Below are 22,963 nucleotides of genomic sequence, written 5' to 3'. Positions count from 1 at the left end.
GTGCTGGGGTACAGGCAGCATTGTAAAGACTAATGTGCTTATGCCGTCACTAATTCTATGTTGTGTACACGATAAACAGCTAAAATTCACTCTGATGACAAGACTCAGACAAAAATCAACACATTAAAGTTATTAAGCTTTATGCACAGAAGTGCCGCTCTTCTTTTCCTTACAGTAAACGACTTTCTCCATTCTATTGTCCACTGTAGAATTGAGTTGGAGGAATTGTTGATTTGGGGTTTTATCTAGAAGCAGAAACCAGTTCACGGGCAGGGGATAAAACCTAAACCTGTTAGAAGCCAGAGATGGCAGATAGTGAGACTTTGATGCTTTTGTCTGGAGCAGGATTAAGCCTGACTTTGGTTCAAAAGAGGTAATTGTAAAAAAAAAAAAATGTACACAAATATATGCTATTCATTGTTAACATCACACAACTTTTGCCAAGCTTTATTATCAATATTAGGTGATAAGGGTTGATTAGCTATACATATATGTAGACTCCAGCAACACGGCTTTGAGAAAATTTCTGAATAGCCATCTAAAAAGGTTTTGCATGATGCAGGAACAAACTGTAGATTTGGAGACAGAGTGAAACAGAGGTATTTGTACACATACACATGCACACATGCAGTCCTGTTTTTAGGTATTCCAAAGATGAAATGCTCACATATGAATAGGGATGGAATCTTGATAAAGAACAATAAAAGTCAATTATCAGATTGCTGAATTTGGAACTGAGTATAATAGTGAAGAACAATATGGTCTTTGATTATTTTCCTCCTTTTCATTAGAAATAATACTTGAGCTGGGCATGGTGGTACATGCCTGTAATCCTAGCATTCAGGAGGCAGAGACAGACCACAAATTTGAGCCTGGGCTGCACAGAGACCCCGCCACAAAACAAAACAAAAAAGCAGTAATAGTAGTAATAATAATATTTGATTTTCAGAATGGAAGCTGTATCCCTCAAATTCTAATCTCTTTATCTAGGTTAGAAAATTTATAACACAAAAATGAGAAATGTGATTAGAGATTTTGGCATTTGGATTAGAATAAAGATTATGGACTCCAACACCAGTCACAGATCCAAAGAAATAGGAATCAAGAGCCGTATATTCCACCTTCACTTAAACTGATGTTATTCTCATTCTCTCTCTCAGTAGCTTAAGCAGAAAAGAGGACTGTAAGAACTTGGAGGTGCCTCGTGAGATCCAAGGGTTTGGGTATCTCAGGGAGGCCTCGGGAACAGCCCACACCCAAGACTCACAAACTCTCAAGAAGTCTGCAAATCTTCCTTTCCTCCTCTAGCTATGATGGCTCGATTAATATTATACTAGTCCAAGCCCTATAAGCAACTACAAAACCGGTCAAAGAACATAAAGCAACTGTTTTCAGGCAGTGCAGGACAGCAGTCATTGACAGAAGGGATCACAAGTTGTCCCCTGATCACCTCAGCTCCCTATGTTGGGACAGCTTCCTGATCATGGCACAGCAAGCTGGAGTCCACGCAAAGCTGAACAGAGGATATGGAAGTCAGAGCTGGGCAAATGATGCAGCTAGAATCTGAGAGAGCTGTACAGAGGGGCATTTCAAAGGTGCATGTGTGGGTCCCTCGTGCTCCTTGCTGAGGGCTTGGCTGCATGCGCTCAGGGTGCATCTGCTTAACAGGAAGTACCTGCTATGGGAGTGGGAGCAGAATAGAAATGCTAGAGGTTGAGCACTGCTCAGGAATCTGAAGTTCTGAGCCAAGCTGAGTGGAGAGACTTCATGACACGTTAACCATACACCAGCTGAGACACCTGGGAAGGCTGTGCCTTGGAGAGAGAACCATGCTCTAGATTAAGGCCTACTGCAGATCCAGCCTAAATAAGCTTAAAACCAAGTGCTGACAAAAGTCACAGGGAGGCAGAATTGGGAAGCTGAGTTCCAGCATTTAGAGCGGCTTGGAAAACGTCTCAGATTTTCAATGACTGTCTTGAACAAATAACCTCCCTGTCTGGCCCCCCTGCAAACTAATTTTTAGTGTTTGGGGGGGGGTAGGGTTTATGCTTTTGGGGTTTGAACTCAGGGCCTCACTAGCATGCTACCACATTAGCCATGCCCCCAGCCCTCTTGTGCTCTAAAAATTAAAGTCTATTTTTAAAATACAGCTAATACCAAAATTTTCCAGATTTATATTTCCTTAGTTTGAGAGAATGCTCAGACTTAGCCTAGGTCTTAATTGTAACACTTAATTCTAAGTTCTTTGAGCGGGACCAGTGAGAGGCCGCCATGGCTCTGGGATCTTGGGAGGACACTTTTCATGGCTTACCAACATAGCAACTCATACTAGTTCATAGCTAAGACAACTCTCAGAAGTGGACCTTTCTAGAAAAGGAGATTGTTTGGTAAATAAAGCAATAATTGTCCACAACACTTGCTTTTAAATTAAAGGCTGAGAAATATACCATTCATTTCTACATATAAAATGTTCTTTTTTAAATGTGTTTTGTTTAGGTGTTGTTTGGTTTGAATATAAAATGGGCCCATGGGCTCATGCATTGAGCACTTGGTCCCCAGCTAGAGAAAGAACTAGGGTTCTGGAGGTGGGGCCAAACTGGAGGAACTAGGTCCCTGGGGATGGGCCTGGGGATGGGTCCCGGGGATATCTTGTCCCCGGTCACTTTCTGTCTCTGTCTCTCTTTCTGCTTCCTGTTCACCTCTTCCACATGCTCCTGCTGCCAGAGTCTTCTGCCAACCACATAGGTCCAGCAACAAAAGAGCCAAGAACGTGGACTGAAATCTCTGAAACCATGAGCCAAAATAAATCCTCCTTTAAGTTGTTCTCTCAGGTGTTTGTTAACAGAACTGCAAAAGCTAACATATGTTAAGGTTTATTGAAGGAGAGAAAAAAAAAACAGTGTGCAAAAAAATTAAAGATATATATAGAGAGAGAGAGAGGCCCAATAACAAAAGTGAAGTTAAATTACTTTCCTCATCCTACAGTTCACCGAGTTGTAAGATAAAATTGATTGTCACTCAACCTTTGAACACCAAATTAACCTCCATTTACAGCTTTTCAAAAGCTGTTTCAAGACAGCTTTTCTTGTCTTGAAACCCTGGGAAACTTCTTTGAATAAGTAGATTACAGTAGCCTTGAGGGAAGGGATAAACTGTGTGACCTGTGTCTGAGTGCTGTCATTTCATCGTGAGTTGACCACAAGCCCCCTCCAGCTTCTCTGTGAGGAAGGCAGAATGTACTGGGGGCATGGCTCAAGTACTAGAGTGCCTGCCTAGCAAGCACAAGGCTCTAAGTTCAAACCCCACTACTGCCCCCCAAAAAGAGGGCGGAGTACACATTACTCCTCTCGGGCCACAAAACGTTCCCCAGTAACACCCAGTGAGTAAATGGTACAAGGCAAGCAAATGGGACCCTGGCCTCTCTTATTGTTGCTACTGTGATGACCCTGCTGGTGAGAGACCTCTGGCCTACAGCCCACATCTGTGTTTTACCTCCCTGCTCTCAGCAGATAGAACTGCAGCTCTTGCCCACCTGGCATGGCGGCAGTCATGCAGAGGTGTGAGTGGAGGAGCCTTTTCTATTGCCTCCATTTCCAGTGTCAGCGGGGGCTGACTGCTCCCCAGCCTGGGCTCCATCCTCCAGGGAGTCTATGCAGATTCTCAGAGCTCCGGTCACAAAACAACTGATTTCTCTCTGCCACACAAGAAATTGGTTCTGACTTCTCTGCACATCTGCCCTGGTGGAGGGGGAACTGCTGCTTATGTCCCTACAGTAAGGATGCTCTCTGTGGGTGACAGACCACTCGGCTCACCAGAGTGTAACTACACATATGCTTGGACTCAGGGTTGGTTTGGTGTCTCAGCACTATTGCAGAGGACGAGGCTCAGCACCTCAGACACTGCCCAGACTTTTAGGCTGCTTTCCTCCTGGGATCCACAGGGCTGCAGATCCCACCACTGCAAACTTCACGTGGCCAAAGAGAAAGTCTTTCTCCTTTGTCTTCTTAATTAGGGAGGACAGCCCCCAGGAGCCCACCAGCTGACATCTCTAGAGGGGTCTCACTGGCTGGGACTGGTTCACATGCCAAAGCCCTAGCAGTGAAAAAGGCTGAAACTGTGTTGCATCTGAAAGCAGGAGGGAGGGTGCCCAGGACGGGGCCAGCAGCAGGCAGGCACAGCACCTGACCTGTCCCTGCACCAGCCTGCCTCAATGACATTCTCCCACTCTGCTTTCTACCTTTTCCTAAATGCGTCAGATCATTTTGTTATAAAAATGTTTTATCCCCATATGTTGAGAATGAAGTAGTAAAAAGACTGTAAAAGCAGGAAACCATCCAAAAGGCAATTCTGGTTTAACATTTTGGTAGGCTTTCACCCTGCCCGTTTCTGTGGTTTCTGCCTATGTAGCCAGGGGGTAGAGCAGCATTTAACACTGTCCGTCAGCAGCTGCAGCCTTTTAGAATGGCAACGCTTATATTCAGAGAAGTTGTTCTGTCCGGGAAAGGGCTTGAATGGGCTTTTCTCTGGAAGAATGTTGATAAAGAAACCCAGGGGAAAGATCTGAAGGTAAGCTCGCTCCCCTGGCCAGGCCCCGGTTTCACAGATGTGTAGTGTGGTATGCTGAAACCCTGAGGTAGTGTGGTAAGTTGTAACCTCCTAGCAAGAGGCTAACCACCACATCTGCTTTTGTCCTTCCCGCTTACTTGCTTCTGCATTCTGAGGCATAAAAACCCTGTAGCCTTGAGCTGCGGGGCAGGTGCCATTTTTGGAGAGATCCAGGGTGCTGGCCGGCTAGCATAATAAATCTTCCTTTCCTCCAACCACCTGGGTTTGAGTCTCATTCTCACTGGTCCATTATTCTTCCCACAACAATGTGAGTGCCATTCTCACAGTCTCACAGGGCTAACCTGGAGAATTTGGGGAAATTATTCCTTGATGACATCTAGCAGGGGAAAAGGGTCTGCAAGTGTGGAGAAGGGACCAGCAGTAAGAAGACAAGGCTTGGCCTGGGGCCTATGGAGAGCTGGCGATACATCCCTGATGAGAAAGGCTTTAATTAACTACATATACAGACCGTCCCAAACTTGGTAGCCTAAAGCAAAATTTATGATTTCTTCAGATTCTGTGAGCTCACAAGGATTGACTGGGAGGTCCTCAATTGAGGTCCTATGTTGTCTGGAGTTGTCTGCAGGCCCCAAAATGAGTCCTTCACTGTCATCTGATGCCACAGCTGGCTGGGCAGGAGTGTTAATACATCTTTCTCTCCACATGACCTCTCCACAAGTGCTGGCCAGCTCCTCCCCAGGCAGTGCCTCGGCACCAGAGCAGAGGCAACTAAAGGCTTCTTTGACCTGGCCTTGGAGGGTCATGCAGTGTCTCTCCTGTCACAGTTAGTTGATTACAAGGGGCTTGCTCAGAACCAGTGAGGGTGGGAACTACACGAAGAAACACTGGGTACTGTCCTTCAAGAATAAGAAATGACTGGCAAGTGGTTAGGAGCAGCAGTGTCAGATCTTGAATTTAGATACCTTTACCTCCATATTCTTTACCGCTCTCAAGCTATGTGAACTTCTGAAATTCATAGCGACGTGATCTCTGTGTTAGTGAGGCTTTGGAGGGAAATACAAGTGCGCATGTAAGACTGAACAAGTTCATCTATATGGAAGACTCAAAAGACTGACCTCAGCTGAGCCGGACATCAGTTGAGCAGGACATTGTAGAGATGGAGTTACAGGTCCAGAACCAAAATTACCTTTAACAACCCTTTACTTTCAACCTCTGTATCTAACCTAACATCCTCGTGACTATTAGGTAAAACTCTTAAAACATATCGCTAAGCTTAGCAGACCTGTTCTCTCCACCAACCCTAAGGCCAAGAATGCTAGGATATCTAAAACCCATACTAAGGCCCCTCACCTTTCTGTAGCCTGCTGACCTAATGCTCCCACCAATGCATTTGGGAAATGCACTGATTTATAACCTTCTCTGTTTTGTGGCTATAAAAGCTTATGTGACCCCTTCAGTGGCAGAACATGTGATTCAAGGTGACCAGAATCTACTTCCTGGGTCCCCATGTGTGGTACAGAATAAACTCTTTCATTTCCTCTAAAGCAGTTATTACTTTATGTTCACAGTGGCATCAGCTATGAGAAGTATGGGAAGAGATGACATAGCCACAGGCTGTGAGGGCCACAATCAGGAAAGGCCACAGTGAAGAGGCAGGCGTGGCATGTCTAACTTGTGAGACTCATAAACCACTTCCCTACTCTGGAATTTTTGGAGCACGGCAAGGTGAACTTCTGACTATGTAGAACATGGGGCTGCAAACTAGGCTATTTAGATATTGATGAAAGAGAATCAAGAGTTTGGAGGCATCTGGGCACACCTCAGATCATTTTATATACCTCTCAACTTTTAATTTTAAATAAATTTAGCCTCAGAACAACAAAAAACCTACAACTTTTTATAAACATCAGCAGATGGGCTCCTTAAAGGTCTGCTCCCATATTAACCACATGTGGGATAATCAGGGAACCGATGGAGAGTATGAAGGAGTCCCAATGAGAGTTGCTTTTGGCAACAAAACAAGTCAAGAAGAAAGCCCAGTGACAGTGGCTCATGCCTGTAATCCTAGCTACTTGGGAAGCTGAGATCAAGAGGATCAAGGTTCCAAGTCAGCCAAGGCAAGTAGTTCACCAGACTCCATCTTCAAAATAACCAGAGCAAAAATGGACTGGACGTGTGGCTCAAGCAATAGTACATATGCTTTTGAACAACAGCTTTGCAAGTGCTGAGCCCTGAGTTCAAAACCCAGTCCCACCAAAAAAACAAACAAACAAAAAATCCAGATGAATTGGTTTAACAGAAAGCAGATTAAGTCCCAGTGGATTTAAGGACAGAAGAATCCAAAGATAGCAGCATGGGTTTGCCACATTTCCTGTGTTCACCTTCTCCCCCCTCAAGAATTGGCCCTTTCCTGGCCCTCTCTCCGTACTGCAATCACTGCCTCCCTGACCTCAAGACAAAGGGTTTCATCCATATCTCATGCTAGGTACTTCACTGTTACAAACAGCTCAGCTCTGGCTGCTCTGCATCTGGGGAGTTGGTGGGAGCACGATAGTGCTGACTATTTAGGGTAGAGCCAAGGAGAGATTAAGGAGGTCAGCGAGAAAGCAGATCTGTCAGGGAAGGGCCAAAAGCCCAGAGCACAAATTTCAGGTGAGATGGAAGAACTCTGATCAACTTGAGCTAGCCTCAGAACCTGTGTTAGTTTTCCATCACTGTGACAAAATACCTGAAATAATAAATTTAAAGGAAGAAAGGCTTATTTCAGCGCATGGTTTCAGAGGTTTCAGTCCACGGTCACTAGGCCTGGTTACTTTGGGCCTGTGGTACTGCCTTCCTGGGAGCCAGGAAGCAAAGAGAGAGGGAAGGGGCTGGAATCCCAGTGTCTTTTCAAGAGTATGCTACTGACCTAAATTCCTCCCCCTAAGGCTCACCTCCCAAAAGTTTCACCATCTCCCAACAGCACCAGTCTGGCAACTAATCCTTTAGCATAGGGCCTTTGGAGGACACTCATGATCCAAACCCTAACAGAACCATAGGCCCGGAGTTCCCTCTCTTTTTCACACAGTAGGTATGGCAGATTACAGTGCCACACCCAACATTCATTCTCCATTCCATGGAAGAATACAGCCCTGGATGCTGCACCATGACGTTAATCACTTACCATGAGAGGGGCATGCTTCTCTACTGGGCTGATACTGGGCTTGGCATGGGACTTGGTTTGGCCAGTGGATGTATATGACACTATATTTCCAATCTGTACTTTTCCCTTCCTCTGTAAGAATGGTGTATTCTAGACAGGGGCTGCCTATTGCCCTGTGTCCTGAAGAGAAGACACTTGGAGCAGGGACTCAGCCAATTGCTAGTAACCAGCAAAATGCAACACAACTTTAAAGAAAACACAGTTGTCTTCCATCCTCCAAGACATGGGAGTCACTGCAACATAATCTAAGAAAAGCTCACTAATGTGCTAAGGGTCACAAACTCAATGCTTATGGACAAGCAAAGTAAATGAGTGAAGCAGAAAGTGTGTAAGAGCACAGGATAGCAGGGATGTGGTATGGATAGCTTGAAGGTAAGTTCCAGAGTTAAACTTTGTTGTATGAGCTGAAGTTTAAAAAGCTGTTGACCAGAGGTTATGATTTTACCAACACAGTTGACTACTATTTACCACCTGAAAGGTCACAAACCATGCAGTTAAAAACAAAAATATAACAACACAAGCATTTTCATAGTTGTTTTTACAAATCTTTTAAGAGGGAATCTTTAGTTTGAAAGGAATAATCTTTACAACTTTGGGTCTGGTTTTCCTGGGTCTTTTCTTAGAGTGAAAGGAAGTTATTTTTTATTTAGAAAGTTCTCTCTAAAAATCCTTTGAGGGCTGGGGGCATGATTCAAGTGATAAGAGTGCTTGCTTAGGATGCATTATGCATCCTATGACCTTGGGTTCAATCCTCAGAACGACCAAAAAGAAAAAAAAAATCCTTTGAGTCAGCTTCACAAACATCAATATAAATCTTCTATAAAACTAAACAAATCTAATCATATTAACCACCACCATCACCATCTGTCTTAAACAAAGTGACTTCTCTATGTAAGGGGATAGCCAGTACACAGATTGATTCCATAGAGTATTTCATTCAATTGATTTTATCTAAGTGGTTCTGGTCCGTTGGGCCTGGGGTAAAAGAAAAAGCCTCCTTCTACAGAGAAGCACACAATGACAGCAGTTTCTATTGAAGTTAGGATTTTCATATAGAAGTATAAATATATGAATATTACAAAGCTGCCTACAGCCTTTCAAGTTTATACTTCCTGCCAAAGGATTTGATCTTTACCTATCATACAATTAAGAAAAAAGGAATTGTTTCTTCCACATCAACGCTAACAGAAAATTGTACAATCCCAGAAATACAGGGGCAACAAAGGATGTATCTCCACTTCGATTAAAGCACGTGAGATTTAATCAGACTTGACTTCAGACTCCATGGCAGGGCTTTCATCCTGATGACAAAGTAAGAACAGTAGCAGCAGGGGTTTTTTTGCTTTTTTTTCCTGTTTATTCACAAATTGATTGTTAATGAGAAAACACATGGGGTAGATTAACAAGGCAATCTGGATCTTCCATCTTCTCTTTCCAATTCAAATACTGGAATATGACATTGTTTTTATAACATTCTGGACTTCTGTGCCTTCAGAGTCCTTTCCAAAAGGAAATATACTGCCTATCATTCTATACTATTCCTAAGTTCCAGGTGGAAATATGAGACAGATGAAGTGACATATAAAAGCAATGGGGACTATACTTTTTAAAACAAGACAATAACTCAGATTTTATTGTTTTAATTCTTTTCTAAACTACCATAATAAAATATTCAACAAAGTCCAAGAGATTACCAATACTCAGTAAGGACTTCACATTCATGGGGCTGTCAATAATAACCTGATCAGTGAAGTAACCGGAACAAAGTTCATACATAAAAAGCGATTTGCTATCCTAGTTATACACACTGAAACCACCAGAACATTTAAACACCCAGGAAGTTTGAAGTAACATTAAATAACAATTGGTAACTCTGAAATACTGCAACACTTTGAACTACCTTCGCAGTGACCAAAAACAGATGAAATTTGGTTCAGTATAACTTCAACAAAGTTTTTCCCATAGAACTGTATATATTTATTTAATTGATAATCCATGTAAGACACACTCAACCCTTATGTAAGTAAACTGTTCTATAAGTAGAACTCCACATTGCTTCTTGTTATGGACTAGTGAGCTTGTCACTCAGGGAAATATTTTAAGAAATTCTAGTCTTTGGAAACACATATTCAAATTGTTTGGTTCTATTAATTTTATTATTAAAAATCTCTGATTCCTTTATGTTTAATTCCTCTTTAAAGGACTGACTTGAAATTTTGTCAAAAAAAAAAAAATCACTAGTAAAGTGTAGACCTCCAGCCTCAGGTCTACAGGTTCTCCATGAATTTCGGCCCAGGGCAAGCCAGCACTCTGGCTTTCCCTGAGTTTTCCATGGCACCAACATTAGCACTTTCTACAAGGCATCCTGTCCTCTAGGCTTTTGGTCGAGTGTGAAATTAATAATGGCATGTGGTGTTTCTGAGCATAACTTGCCAAAATGTGATGATCTCCTTGGAAGAAAAGCCATGGGCTGCAATCACACGTCTGAGCTGGCAGACATCCAGATGGATTCTAAATAAAAAGAAAAGGTTCGTGTCTTCTGGAATATGAATGTCCACTTTTAACAAATTCAAGCATATGCCAACATACACATCTTCAAACTTGATGGGTTTTACGTGACTCATCATTTCATAGATCCTTGGCACCAAATCTCTGGACATTATGTAACCCAACCCACTGCAGTAGGGAGGGAACACCTTGAAAGGGTACTCCTGGTATGAAATATGAGCTTTTTGGTAAAACCCTCTATAGGAATAATTGTCAATTAGAGGATAGCCTGTGAAAAATCTCTCTGAGTGGTTTAAATTTAAAAGGTACTTCACTAAATTGCCAGTATTGATGAAAACATCAGTGTCTGTCTTCATGACGTACTTGGCATTGGGGCAGAACTCAGTCACCCACCTGAATGCCATAATGGTTTTCAAAGTCAGATTATTATATGTGTCTAAAAAGTCCTGTCGTATTATGTCGCCATAAAGAAGATGTTCATCCTCTAAAGACAATGCTAACATTTTGTCTTCCCTTTCAGCTTGTTGGCCTAATAAGAAAAATGTAAGAACCTCATATCCCCACCAAGACTTTTTTTCACCCCATGTAACTCTAATGGCTTGTCTGGCTTTTACATCTGAGGGGTGGGAGGTCACCAGGATGACCAGAAATGGGTTTTGATGAGAGCAGTTTGAATGCTCTCGAAGTGTGAAGCGAAAGTCTTGTCTGTAAATTGGCTCATACTCATAAAAGTACATCCAGTTGACCCGTTCTATCACATTGTAGTGGGGAAGGCTGAGGTACCACATCACAAGGAAACTCAGGAGCGACAGCAGCAGGAGGCTCCATTTGAGGGATCTCAGTGACATCCTACTGGGAAGGGCAGTCAACAGAGCCAGAGCCATCCACGGCAGCTAGGAAGCACAGAAGGCACAGGTTCTGGAAGATTTATGAAAGGCAGGGTTAGCATTCTACCACCCCCAAACATCGTCTCAACTGATACCTGATTACCTACTCAAGGAGAAAGAGCAGGAGAAAAAATGCTTCAAAGCAAAACCAAACACCTTGACCTGAACCCTACATACCTTCATTTAACCATAAGCAAATGGATACCAACAGCCAAAAATATATTTTAGCTTTTACATCAAGACCAAGGTTCACACATACCTTTTAATTATTTTGATATAAATATTTCTTATTCTATACAAATAGCTGTTATGAAATATGGCTTCTTCCTAGATGCCTGGAAGGACACAAAGAGATGGGTGGCTTAAAAAATAAATCTATAATTAAAAGCAAACAAAAGCATGTTTATTCTCCTTTTTATTACTATGGAAAATGAAAAGATTGAATGCAAGAAGGTATTACTAGCACCATGTTCAAATAAACCCAGAGTGTAAGATGATTCTAGCTGGGAAAAGAAAAACCCAGTAGAAGTAATTACCTGTGGTGGCTACAGATGTAAGGTAAGATAAAGAAAGTGACACCTCTAGACACACCTCTGGTCTGACACACTCAGACGAGAAATAGATTTAGTTTGCACCCTTTTCACCTCATTGGCTGAACTAAATTCCTAGTCTGGATAGTAAGTGCTTAAATTAAATGCCAGTCTGTGGTACTGAGTTTTCACATCTCCTATTCTGGCATATCCAAAAATCATATACCAGGTCAGAATCACAGGAGGGAACCTTCTAGAATACTTGCTTTTACCAAGAACCTCCAGTTGAGAAAAGAAAACAGATATGTGACCCAGTACCTTCCTTCTGTGGGTAACAATGAGATTTCAGCTCTGCCCCAGATACCACAGGGTTTTCCTGGTACCTTGACACAGGCCTAGACAGTCTAAGGACATTCATGCATGAGTGTTCATTGGATATCTTCCACAGCAACACACTACTTAGTACCAAAGGAAGAAGATGGGAAGAAAAAAAGAATCCCAAAGCAATGTGCAAACATAGCACGAGGGTACAGTAGAGACTTTATAACAAATGCTTAGAAACTTCAGAATAAGGGATAGATCAACAACATGAGAAGAATGGGCTGAGATGGCTGCTGACAGGTGCCTGTCACCCACAGTCATCTGGGAGGGTGAACAGTAAAGTCATTATAGGAAGACTGGTCTACCAAGGGTTCTACCGTGGGTTATCCTTAGGGGTTTTGAACACGCAATTCCTGTCTCTTAATACATATAAAAATGACCAAATCTCAAGACTCCTTTCCATCTGGCTATATTCACCTATCCTGATTACTTATGTATCTCCAATGGTTCTTCTATTTTAAGTCACACAATGAGATGGGATAAAACTCTCTCCAGTTTTGTTTCCTGTATATGCACCTTGCCTCTATACTTCTATTCTCTAACCTTGTTGGCAAAGACAATTGTTCTCACCAAAGTACAAGAGAGAGGGAGGCCCATCACAGCACTAAAATGGACACTGAAAGCTATTTACATATGCAAGAGAATACAGTATAGGTCTGTCCAATCACCACTCACCCTCTTCTACAGTCTTATTAGCCATATATAGTCCACTGAAAAAAACCTGTGACAGAATAGTTCTAGAATGAAACTGATGAAAGAAATAAAAACTACTTTTATACATTTTCTTTTCACTTGCCTACTGGAAACTGTGCATCTCAGCCAAATTGTACATTTATCACAATAGTTGTCAGGTGGCAATTTCATGCCTTGTTCTAACAAATAAGCATACTGTAACAAATTTCACACAAATCTAAGGCAAGCATCCTGGGTAAAGGGCATTTATAACAGGACATGGGCTACTCTTCATGGGAAGAACTTCAACAGCACACCTTATTATAAAAGTCAATTTTTTATACATTCTACAAGCTGTGGTTTCTAAATGTGAAATTGTGATAATGGTTATGGTGTCTACTGTGTATGGAACAATGAAGAAAATGAAACAGAAGCAAAAAAGGGAAAAACTATATAGTCCCAAAGTACGGAAAGTTCTTTAAAGGACTGATCAGAACAGACTTCTGGTCACATACAAACAGGTGGCTCTAAAGGCAGAAAGACCAGAGTTCATACTCTGCTGGTTCTGTCCCATAAGAACCAGGGTGAGAGGGCACATTACGAATCTCCTGGAGCTCTGGTTTCCTACCTCACACACCGAACACATCAACACAGTGCAAATGAACAGTAACACAAACAAAGCTCGCAATGCCTAACACAGACTAGGCGTGGCAGGTACACATCAAACAGAGCCCGTTTTTACCTGTAGTTCCACCCTTGGCATCTGATCCATTCTATTTGAGTTCTCCAAATTTATCTTTCTTGACAAAAATGATTATTGAAAAGAAAGAATCTTGATGAATTCTCACTATGTGAAGAAAAATAAGAAAAGTGCATGCCAAAATTATAAATCTATTTCTATTTCTTACCTCCTTCTTTTTGATTTCTTTCTTTTGAGTGGAAGACCTTCAGTTTTACGAAGTGAACATTCACCAGATGTAGTTATCAAAAATGATGCTTGAAATTTCTGTAAAATATGAAAGAATATTAATAGCATTTACCTATAAGTCGGGGGAAATGAGTCAGAGAGAGGAAAGGAAAAATCTCTATACTCTCCACTACTTTCTGAAATAAGAACATATGTTGAAATAAAAGTTCTAAAAGCACTGCTTGTCCACACAATTTATAGTTTATGACATTATTAGAAAAAGGACACTTCATACTAAAAAAAATAGTATAGACTCAAAACATATCTCTAAGGCTTATAGCTCAGGGGTAGCTTACATTGCATGAGCCCTATGTTTGATTCCCAGAAATGGAAGAAAAAAACAATACACACACCCTAAGTCTTCTCAGCACCCTTGTGTCCTGTCACCCTATTACAGATCCACTTCTCTTGATAAAGAACCTGGGTCACTAAGGGAAGATAAACAGAAAACTACAGAGATTTTCTGCCAGTATCAACTTTCTTAATTCTCTATTCCACACACCTTCACAGAACTCAGCCAAGAGGTGCAAATGCCAATCACCACTGACCTGACCACTCCTGACCCCCCAACCCATCTCCACTCGTGAATACTTATTATATGCTAACAAACTGAAAAGGATTGGGCACAATTCACTTCCTACCACAATTAAATCTCTCATAGCCTGATGTTTTTCACTGATCAAGTTTACAAACTACAGGAGGTCATGAGAAACACAGAGGCACTGACATGCATCAGTCCTTATACCACAAAAATAGTCTCTAGGGATTAAAGCCTCACAAATGGAAGAAAAGCAAACATAAAAAAAACAAAAGAAAATATGGATGAACATTTTAATAATCTTGAAATGGAAGACGTTTCAATTACTCCACTGTAAGAAAGCAACTCAGAACCATAAAGGAAATTTTGATCAAATATTTCAAAAAATTCATAAAGTTGAAAAGTGAATGCAAATGAGGGTGAAAACTAAAAAAAAAAAAAAAAACCTTGGGAAAAATGCCTGATCTATTTATGACAAAGAAGCTTAATAAAAAAACACAAGTTCTTACAGATGAACACTGATGAGAATAAATGGCCAAAATAAAAATTCTCAAAATCTCACAAATGGTCATTAAAACAAGAAAAGGGGTTTGCATCAGTTTAGACCTTGAATACCTCCCAAAAGCCCATGGTGCTTCTGGGAAGTGGTGAAATCTTTGCTGTAGTAGGTGGGGCCTAGAGGAAGGAAGTTAGGTCCCTGGGAGTATACCCTTGAAGAGGATAGTGGGACTCCACCCCTTCCTGTCTTTCTTTTTGCTTCCCAGCAGCTATGCTCCTGTACCATGTGCTCCCACCATGATGTACTATGCTGCCACAAGGTCCAGCAGAGACAGTCAACCAACCATAGACTGAACCTCTGAAACCGTGAACCAAAATAAATCTGCTCTCTTAAAAATCTGCTCTCCTAAAAAGCTAATTGTCTCCAGTATTTTGTCATAAAGATGAAAAGGTGACTAATATGATGTTCAAACTCACAAGCAGAGAGATATTCTACCAAAAACTCAAACCAGTAAATGAAAAAAAAAAACAAGTAATGGTACATAGTATGTGTGAGGGAAAAAACATTCCTGCCGGTATTCTCATGTACTCTCCAGAGGGAAACTTAAAAATGTTTATAAAAAGCTTTAAATGTTTTCATTGACATATAATACCTGCACTCATTTATGGCATGCAGTGTTGAAATTTAATACATATATAGGAGTGTAATGATCTGGTCAGGGCAAATATCATTCTGACCTGCTCAAACCATTTCTATAAGTTGGGAACTATCAAATTCTTCTATTAGTTATTTAGAAATGTATAATTCCTATAAACTACACTCACTGTAGGCAAAATGACATTGGAACTACTTCCCCTCCTCTAATTGTATTTAAGTACCAGTTATCCACCATCTTTCTCTCCCCTTCCCTCCTACCGTTCCTAACTCCTGCTGTACGTCTATGTGATCAACCCTGTAGCTTCTAATAATGACTGACAACACACAGTGTTTGTCTTTCTGTGCCTGGCTTATTTCACCTAAAATAATGTCCTCCAGATCCCTTCATGTTGCATCAAATGGCAGGATTTTATCTCTTATGGTTGAATAATGTTACTGAATATGAGTAGCACACATTTTTACCCATTATCTATCAATGGACATTTCACTGAATCCAATAGCATGGCTATCGTGAATAGTTCTACAATAAGGAAGCAGGCAGGTATATCTTTTCCTTTGGATATACTTAGAAGCGGGATTGCTGGATCACTGCTAGCAATTTGTCCAAAAGAAATAATCAGGAATCTGTGCATTGTTTATTACATGGAAAACTATGATTTAAAAGTCTATCAATAGGGAATTGTTTAAACAAAATTCTGATACATCCATACAACAGCACATCTTCATTCACAATGTACAATGAAGCTCCCTTGATATATTTACTAAGTGAAAAATAGTTGCAAAACTCTACATAAGACAGAATTCCTTCTGAAAGATGAAAAGATAAATATCGATAAATCCATGTACCACACATGCAGTGTAAGATATTTGGAAGGATGAGTCTTACTATGTGGATGGTTGACCTTCTCTGGGGTTTCTGGAAGACCTCTTTGTCTAGCATTTGGATTGTCTACACTATTCATCTATCGCCCCTTTAAATAAAAACAAAGCCAAGAACCTGGCCTTTGTGCCTGTGCGACTCAAAGTTATGCTATCAATTGTGATGCAGAGTTTTACTCTGCCCCAGCTTCTCCCAAAACCTGATCGTGCGCAACTCCTGACATTTCTGCTAGCTATTAATTAGTCTCTATTATTTCCATATGCATTATCTTAACACAGGACTGAGTTTAAAAAATTCTAAATATAGGAATGCTAATAGAAATAAAAAAGGATTTACCTTACCTACTAATAATGCCACATATATACACACACAGGCCTAATAATTTATATTAGGCACTTGTTTCTTTCCCCAATAATCCTTGTATGGCAGGTGAGCTGGTGTTATTGTACCTGTTTTGTAAGTGAATTTTAGACTAGAAAGTAAGTACACTTTCAGACTAGGATTTATAAAGCCCCCAAATTCTTGATCGAAGTACTACTAAAGGATGCATTTTAATATGAAGAAAATTGAACTCAGGAGGAAGGAATGGAATGCAAGAAGCAAAGGTAAGCAAGGAGATTTAAAAGACAGGAAAAAACAATAACCAGAGACAGCAGAAATGAAAAAAAGAGACAAGAGTAAAAAGAAAACCAAATTTTCCATGTGGTAAAAAAAGTGAAATTAAAACGACACAGTAGCTGCACAAAGATGTTTCAGAGGAAAATTAAAATATGCTAACACTCAAGAGGAACTAGAAGATACTGATAAGCCTCAACATTTTGATTGAAAATTCACTTAAGGAGATATATTAAACTTCAGGCTGGGTGTTGTGGCACATACCTGTGATCCCAGCTATTCGAGAGGATGAAGTTTGACGCCAACCCCAACAGAAACTTAGCAAGCCCCCATTTCAATAAACCAGCTGGGCATGAAGGTGTGTGCCTGTGACCCAGCTATGCAGCAGACACAGGCAGAAGGACTGTGCTCTAAGGCCAGCCCTGAGTAAAAGCAGGATGCTGCCTGAAAAACAACTAAAATAAAAAGGGCTGGGGGACTGACTCAAAGGGGTAGAGCACCTGCCTAGCAAGCATTCAGTCCTCAGTTCAAACCCACACACACGTGCGCACACACACAAAAGTGTATACTGACTTTCAGTGACCAGTCAGTGAACGAATGGAGCACATATCTTCCAAACTGAGAGAGAAAAATAAAGCGAGCTGTCTATTTGCTGGGAGGCAGGAAAAGAGGGGGAAAAAAAAACCAGAAAAAATGCATAGCAAATAGAAACCACCAAAGATAGCAGAAGTAAATCTACAGGTACCATTAATTAGGGTAAATAACTTACCTTACTAAAAAAACAGACACTCTCACAGACTGGCTGAAAAATCTGCCCTATATAGCTCATGAAGCTTACACCTAAAACAAAACAATTCAAATGTTTAAGAATTAGGAAACAGAAAAACATATATCAGAAAAATGCCAATTAAAAAGAAGGCCACTGTGGTTAATTATTAACATCAAGCACTTTAAGTAAATAGCACTTAAAAGGGACAAAGACGATTTCATTACTAATAAAAGGAAGCATCCAACAAAATAATTTATCAATCATGAAGCTATGTAACTAAAAATAGAGCATTAAAATATATAAAGCAAAACCTGAACAGTATGGCTATAAATGAAGAAGAAATCTATAATCCTAATGGAGACTGCTAACACCTCTCTCCAAGCACTATGATTACAATATAGTTTGTTTCCACCAAAGCTCATGCTGCAGCTTGGACTCCCAACTTAGTGATGCTTAAAGGGTAATTAGATCATGGGGGCTTTACTGCATGAACAACTGATGTATTTCCCATGAGAGAGAGTAGTTCTGAAGCAAGCCTGGTACCTCTCCTTGGTGCCTCCTACACATGTGCTCCTCCTGCAGGACCCACTTCCCCTCACACTTCTCCACCACATATGGAGCACACATGACCCTACCGAGAAGCTGGGCAGACACTGACGCATGTGCTCTTGCACTTCCAGAACAATGAGTGCAATACATCTCTTTCCTTTAAGCATTACCCAGCCTCAGGCATTTTGTTCTAGCAACAGAAAATGGTCTAAAACACTTAAATAATTGCTATATCAAGCAAACAAAAAACAAGGATATGAGTGTTCCAAATAATACTAATAATCTTGATCTAAGAAAAACATTTGACACTTTTCATTTAATAAAAAAGAGAAGAAATGCCATTGGCCCTTCACATTCATGGGTTCCATATCCATAGATTCAACCAACTGCAGATAGAAAAATATCAGAAAAAAAGTGTCTGTACTGAACAAGCACAGGTTTCTTCTACTTGTCATTATTCCCTAAATAATAGAGAAGAACAAATATTTACAGAGCATGTACACAGTATTAGATGGTGTAAGTGAAGATAATTTAAAGTATGCAGAAAGATGCATGTAGGTTATGTGTAAATATGACTCCATTTTATGTAAGGAGTGTGAACATCAGAGAACTGTGATATCCACAGGGGTCCTGCAACCGCTCCCCTACAGATACTGAGAGAGTATTATAATTTTTACGACTGTGTGAAACATCAGAAAAACTGCTATTAAGTTACAGAGGCCACTCAAGAATTCTAACTCAATTTAGAACAGGACACATTTTGTAAGCACAATACAATTATAAATCCAACTATAAAAATGTAACTTGAAAACACATTTAAAAAATCTGTTTAGGGGCTGGGAATGTGGCTCAGTTGGTAAGAGTGCTTACCTAGTATTTGTGATGGCCTGGACTTGATCCCTAGCATCACTGCCAGCAACAACAACAAAAATCTGTTTAGGAACACACCTCTCTCTCTCTCTCTCTCTCCCCCTCTCTCTCTGTATATGTGTGTGTTCAACCATAAATTATTTTTAAAAATCTACAACTGAACACCAACAATGTAACAGTGTTGTACATTTTACCCAAGCAGCTCTTATACCAATCCTTTATTTGAAAATTGCAGACTGGAGGTGTGACTCCAGTGGTAGAGTACCTGCTTTGCAAGCACAAAGCTCTGAGTTCAAAACCCAGTACCACCAAAAAAAATGTGCAAAAATTGGCGGGGGGGGCAACATTTTTCCCTGCTTTAAAGAATGATCTCTAGTTGATAAGGAAATGCTCTTATTTATAGAAAAATGGCAATGTAAGTGTAGATGGAATGTCAAGAGTTACAAAACTATCATTCTGCAACATCTCATGAAATTACTGACTTGGGTGTTGGTTATTCATCAGTGCTGTGATCATCAGATGAAAGGCTGATGAAGAACTGTACACCCATATTGGTTTCAAAGGAACCATATGGGGTTGCAGGGACTAAAATATACAAACTTTACATTAGAGGATGAGGATGTCACCACACTAACCCAATGACCAACTGTAACATAGTAAGTGGTGAAAGCACATACAATTACATGTCTCCTAACAACATGAAATGTGAAGTGTACAATGCACTCTCTGGTGCAGCCTAGCCAGAAATATTTAGCAGGGATCTAATCAAGTTTTACAAGGAACACAGAAGATAGAAGGACAGGTTAGGGAACACCACAGCAAATCCAGAAGTAGGGGTTGTATGAGATAACTTTCATGGTCTCTTCAGCTAATAGCACCACAAAAAGGGGATGGCTCCATATTGAAAGGGATTAAGGGACCTGCACGGTTGCTGTGTATGGCCTTGGTCTGGACCCTGGAGAAATTTGAGGACATCAGGTGATTTTGTTAAGTAGCACTGGCTACAAAAGAAAATGTTAAAATGTGGTATATCCATACAAGGGGATACTACTCGCTACAGAAAGGAACAGAGCACTAAGACATACTACAACAAACACCAGCTGTAAGAATCTTAACGTGCATGATTATGCTAAGTAAAGCAGCTACACACTAAAGATGTGTATTATGTGATTCCATTCACGTGAATCATCCAGGAAAGGAAGAGCCATAAACTGTAGGTTAGTGGGTGGTATGGAATTGGGGCTAACTGCAGATGGGCGCAAGGAACCTTCATGGGGACAATGACAATGCTTTAAAATTTGATTGTAATGATGCTTGCGCAACTATAAATTCAGTAAATATCACTGAACTGCACACTGGAGATAATTTTATAGTTGTGTAAATTACAAATCAATAAAGCCATTAAAAATAATTTTGTTTCCTGTTTTTAAAAGTTACATGCTAACATATTTATGAGTAGAGTGTCAAGATATCTGCACTTATTTTAAAATAATTTAGTAATAAAAAACAAAGTTAAGAAAAGACAAAAATTCCCTCTCTCATATATTTTGGTTGGAATACAAAATGGCAACACCCTTTTGGAGGGCAGTGAAAATATTTATTCAAATTATAATATACTTACCTTTTTGTCAGTAATTTTGAATTTCAGACACAGCCACATATTTCAAAATGATGTATGTTTATAAGGTTATTCACTGCAACACTGTTATAGCAGATAATTAGAAAAAACAAAGGTACCACTGATAAGGATTCCTTACATAAATTATGACACATACACCTACACAATGGGATATTACGTAGCTGTTATAGAGGAAAAGAATAAAGACATTCTCTATGCACTGACAGGGAGAGAGTTCTAGAATACATTCAGTAAAGAAGTTAGATATGGAACAATGTTCACAATGTGTTAAGTACTGTGTTAGAAAGGAAGAGAAAATATCACAGCTACTCAGGACGCAAAGACCAAGAGGCTGGGAGGCAGAGATCAGCAGGATTGCAGGCTAGCCCAGGCAAAAAGTTAGCAAGACCCCCATCTGAACAAACAAGCTGGGCAAGGTGCCACACTCAGATGTCTGTCTGAGGCTGGCCCTTGGCAAAATGCAAGACCATATTTGAAGAGTAGCTAAAGCAAAATGGGCTCAGGAAGTGTGGCTCAAGTGGCAGAGTTCCTGTTTAGCAAAAGGAAGGCCCTGAGTTCAAACCCCAGTACTGCTAAAAGAAAAAAAAAAAAAAGAAGAGGTAATAAAATATATTAACATGTGCATGAGAGAAACAACAGAAAGACATACAAAGGTGGCAGGGAAGAGTGGGATGAAAATCAAAGAAGGGCTGAGAGCCAGACTTTCTAATGCAACACTTTACATTAATTCAACTCAAATTTTTTAAAGTATTACATACAAAAGTGCACTGGATAAAACTAAATCAGTCCTTACAGAAAATTAATAACATTTAAAAAATAATGTAGTTCTTAAAAAGTAGAATTAGTTTATATGTACATTTCTGCATGCGCTTGATTTTTTAATGGCCTGTAATTTACATACAAATTTACCTTCATATTGTATTGATTCAAGACAGAAAACAGTTCCATCACAAGAAAAATACCACTATTGCCCCCAGTGAGAATCCTTCCTCCCACCAGGCAGCCACAGATCTGCTTCTTTTTCCATTTTTGCCCCTACAGTTCCGTCTTTACCTCATTATGTAAATGGAATCCTACAGTGCGCAGAATGAGACAGAATACACTCATACAGTATGCAGACTTTTCAGTCTCCCTTATTCCACTATCAGAATCAATAAAATATTTAGAAAAAGAGTCAAAATAAATGCACCAAATAACATAGAAAGTAAAGAAATAAAAGCAAGATAATTATCACCAAACAACCAAATGTGAGGAATAGAAGAAAAGTTCCTTAATGTGCTAAAGAAACTATAGCAGTTGTAATAATCAAACTTTAGACACATTTCCATTAAATTCAGAAAGAAGACAAGAAGGCCCACAGTGGCCCTGACTAATCATTTTTATTCTAGAGACCCATACTCTCCATTCTAACAAGAAAGGAAATGGGACACAAAAACTGTTACAAAGGCTGGGTGCCAGTGGCTCACACTTATAATCCCAGCTTCTTGGAAGGCTGAGATTGGGAGGATCAAGGTTTGAGGCCAGTCTGGGCAAAAAAGTTCCTGAGATCCCATCAACCAATAGCTGGGTGCAGTGGTATCTGTCATCCCAGGCCAGCCTGGGCAAAAAAGGTGAGACCCCCCTATCTCCAAATAACCACAGCATAAAGTGCTGGAGGGGTCAAGCAGTAGGGTGCCTGCCTCACAAGTTTAAAACCCTGAGTTCAAACTCCAGTACCACCAAGAAAAGTTTGTTACAATGGAGGAGAACAGTAACTGTCATTTTCATATTATATAATCAACCAATAGAGAACTCAAGGGGGAAAAGGATATATAAAAATTAACAGATTTACCAAGATGGTAAATATGAGCACTCAATACATAAACCATAAGCAATAAAAAGTGAAAATCTAACAGAAAAAACACAAAGCAACAACAACTAAAGTGCCAAATCAAGCTAACAAAAATGTGTAGGACCCTGATGTAGAAAACTAAGAAACTTTTCTGAAGAATGTCATAAAGAAAAATGTGAGTAAACAGAAAACGCAAAGGTAAAGATTGGTACTTTTCCAAATCAATTGATAAACTCACAGGATTTTGAAAGGAACTTGACCTACAGGGCCTAAAATTCCCAGAATCATGATTCAAGAATAACCAAGACAATTTTCCAAACAAAAAAATGGGGTTGGGGTAGAGGTTGATTAGTTATTACAATACTGTATCACAGCTATTGTAAGTAAAACAGACAAGTAAACA

At 40.2% G+C, this 22,963-nt stretch overlaps 1 protein-coding gene across 15 annotated transcripts in view; it reads right to left on the bottom strand.

Moving 5' to 3' along the window:
• Window positions 1–431: 431 nt before the first annotated feature.
• B3galnt1 (beta-1,3-N-acetylgalactosaminyltransferase 1 (Globoside blood group)) overlaps window positions 432–22,963 on the bottom strand; it is a 34,611-nt gene continuing 12,079 nt past the window's right edge. For 10 of the 15 annotated variants that reach the window (XM_074073875.1, XM_074073870.1, XM_074073876.1 and 7 more), the window contains 3 exons: window positions 17,672–17,742; window positions 13,655–13,752; window positions 432–11,194 (listed from right to left, as the gene is read on the bottom strand). In XM_074073875.1, coding sequence (XP_073929976.1) covers window positions 10,165–11,160 — 996 coding nt within the window. In that variant the 5' untranslated portion in view covers window positions 11,161–11,194; window positions 13,655–13,752; window positions 17,672–17,742 and the 3' untranslated portion in view covers window positions 432–10,164. The remainder of the gene's footprint in view (window positions 11,195–13,654; window positions 13,753–17,671; window positions 17,743–22,963) is intronic. The other 5 variants (XM_020165502.2, XM_020165504.2, XM_020165503.2 and 2 more) reach the window with 1 other exon arrangement.

The sequence above is a fragment of the Castor canadensis genome, chromosome 5 (genome assembly GCF_047511655.1).
Source record: "Castor canadensis chromosome 5, mCasCan1.hap1v2, whole genome shotgun sequence".
Lineage (NCBI taxonomy): Eukaryota > Metazoa > Chordata > Mammalia > Rodentia > Castoridae > Castor > Castor canadensis.
This window is presented reverse-complemented; position numbering and strand designations above follow the sequence as displayed.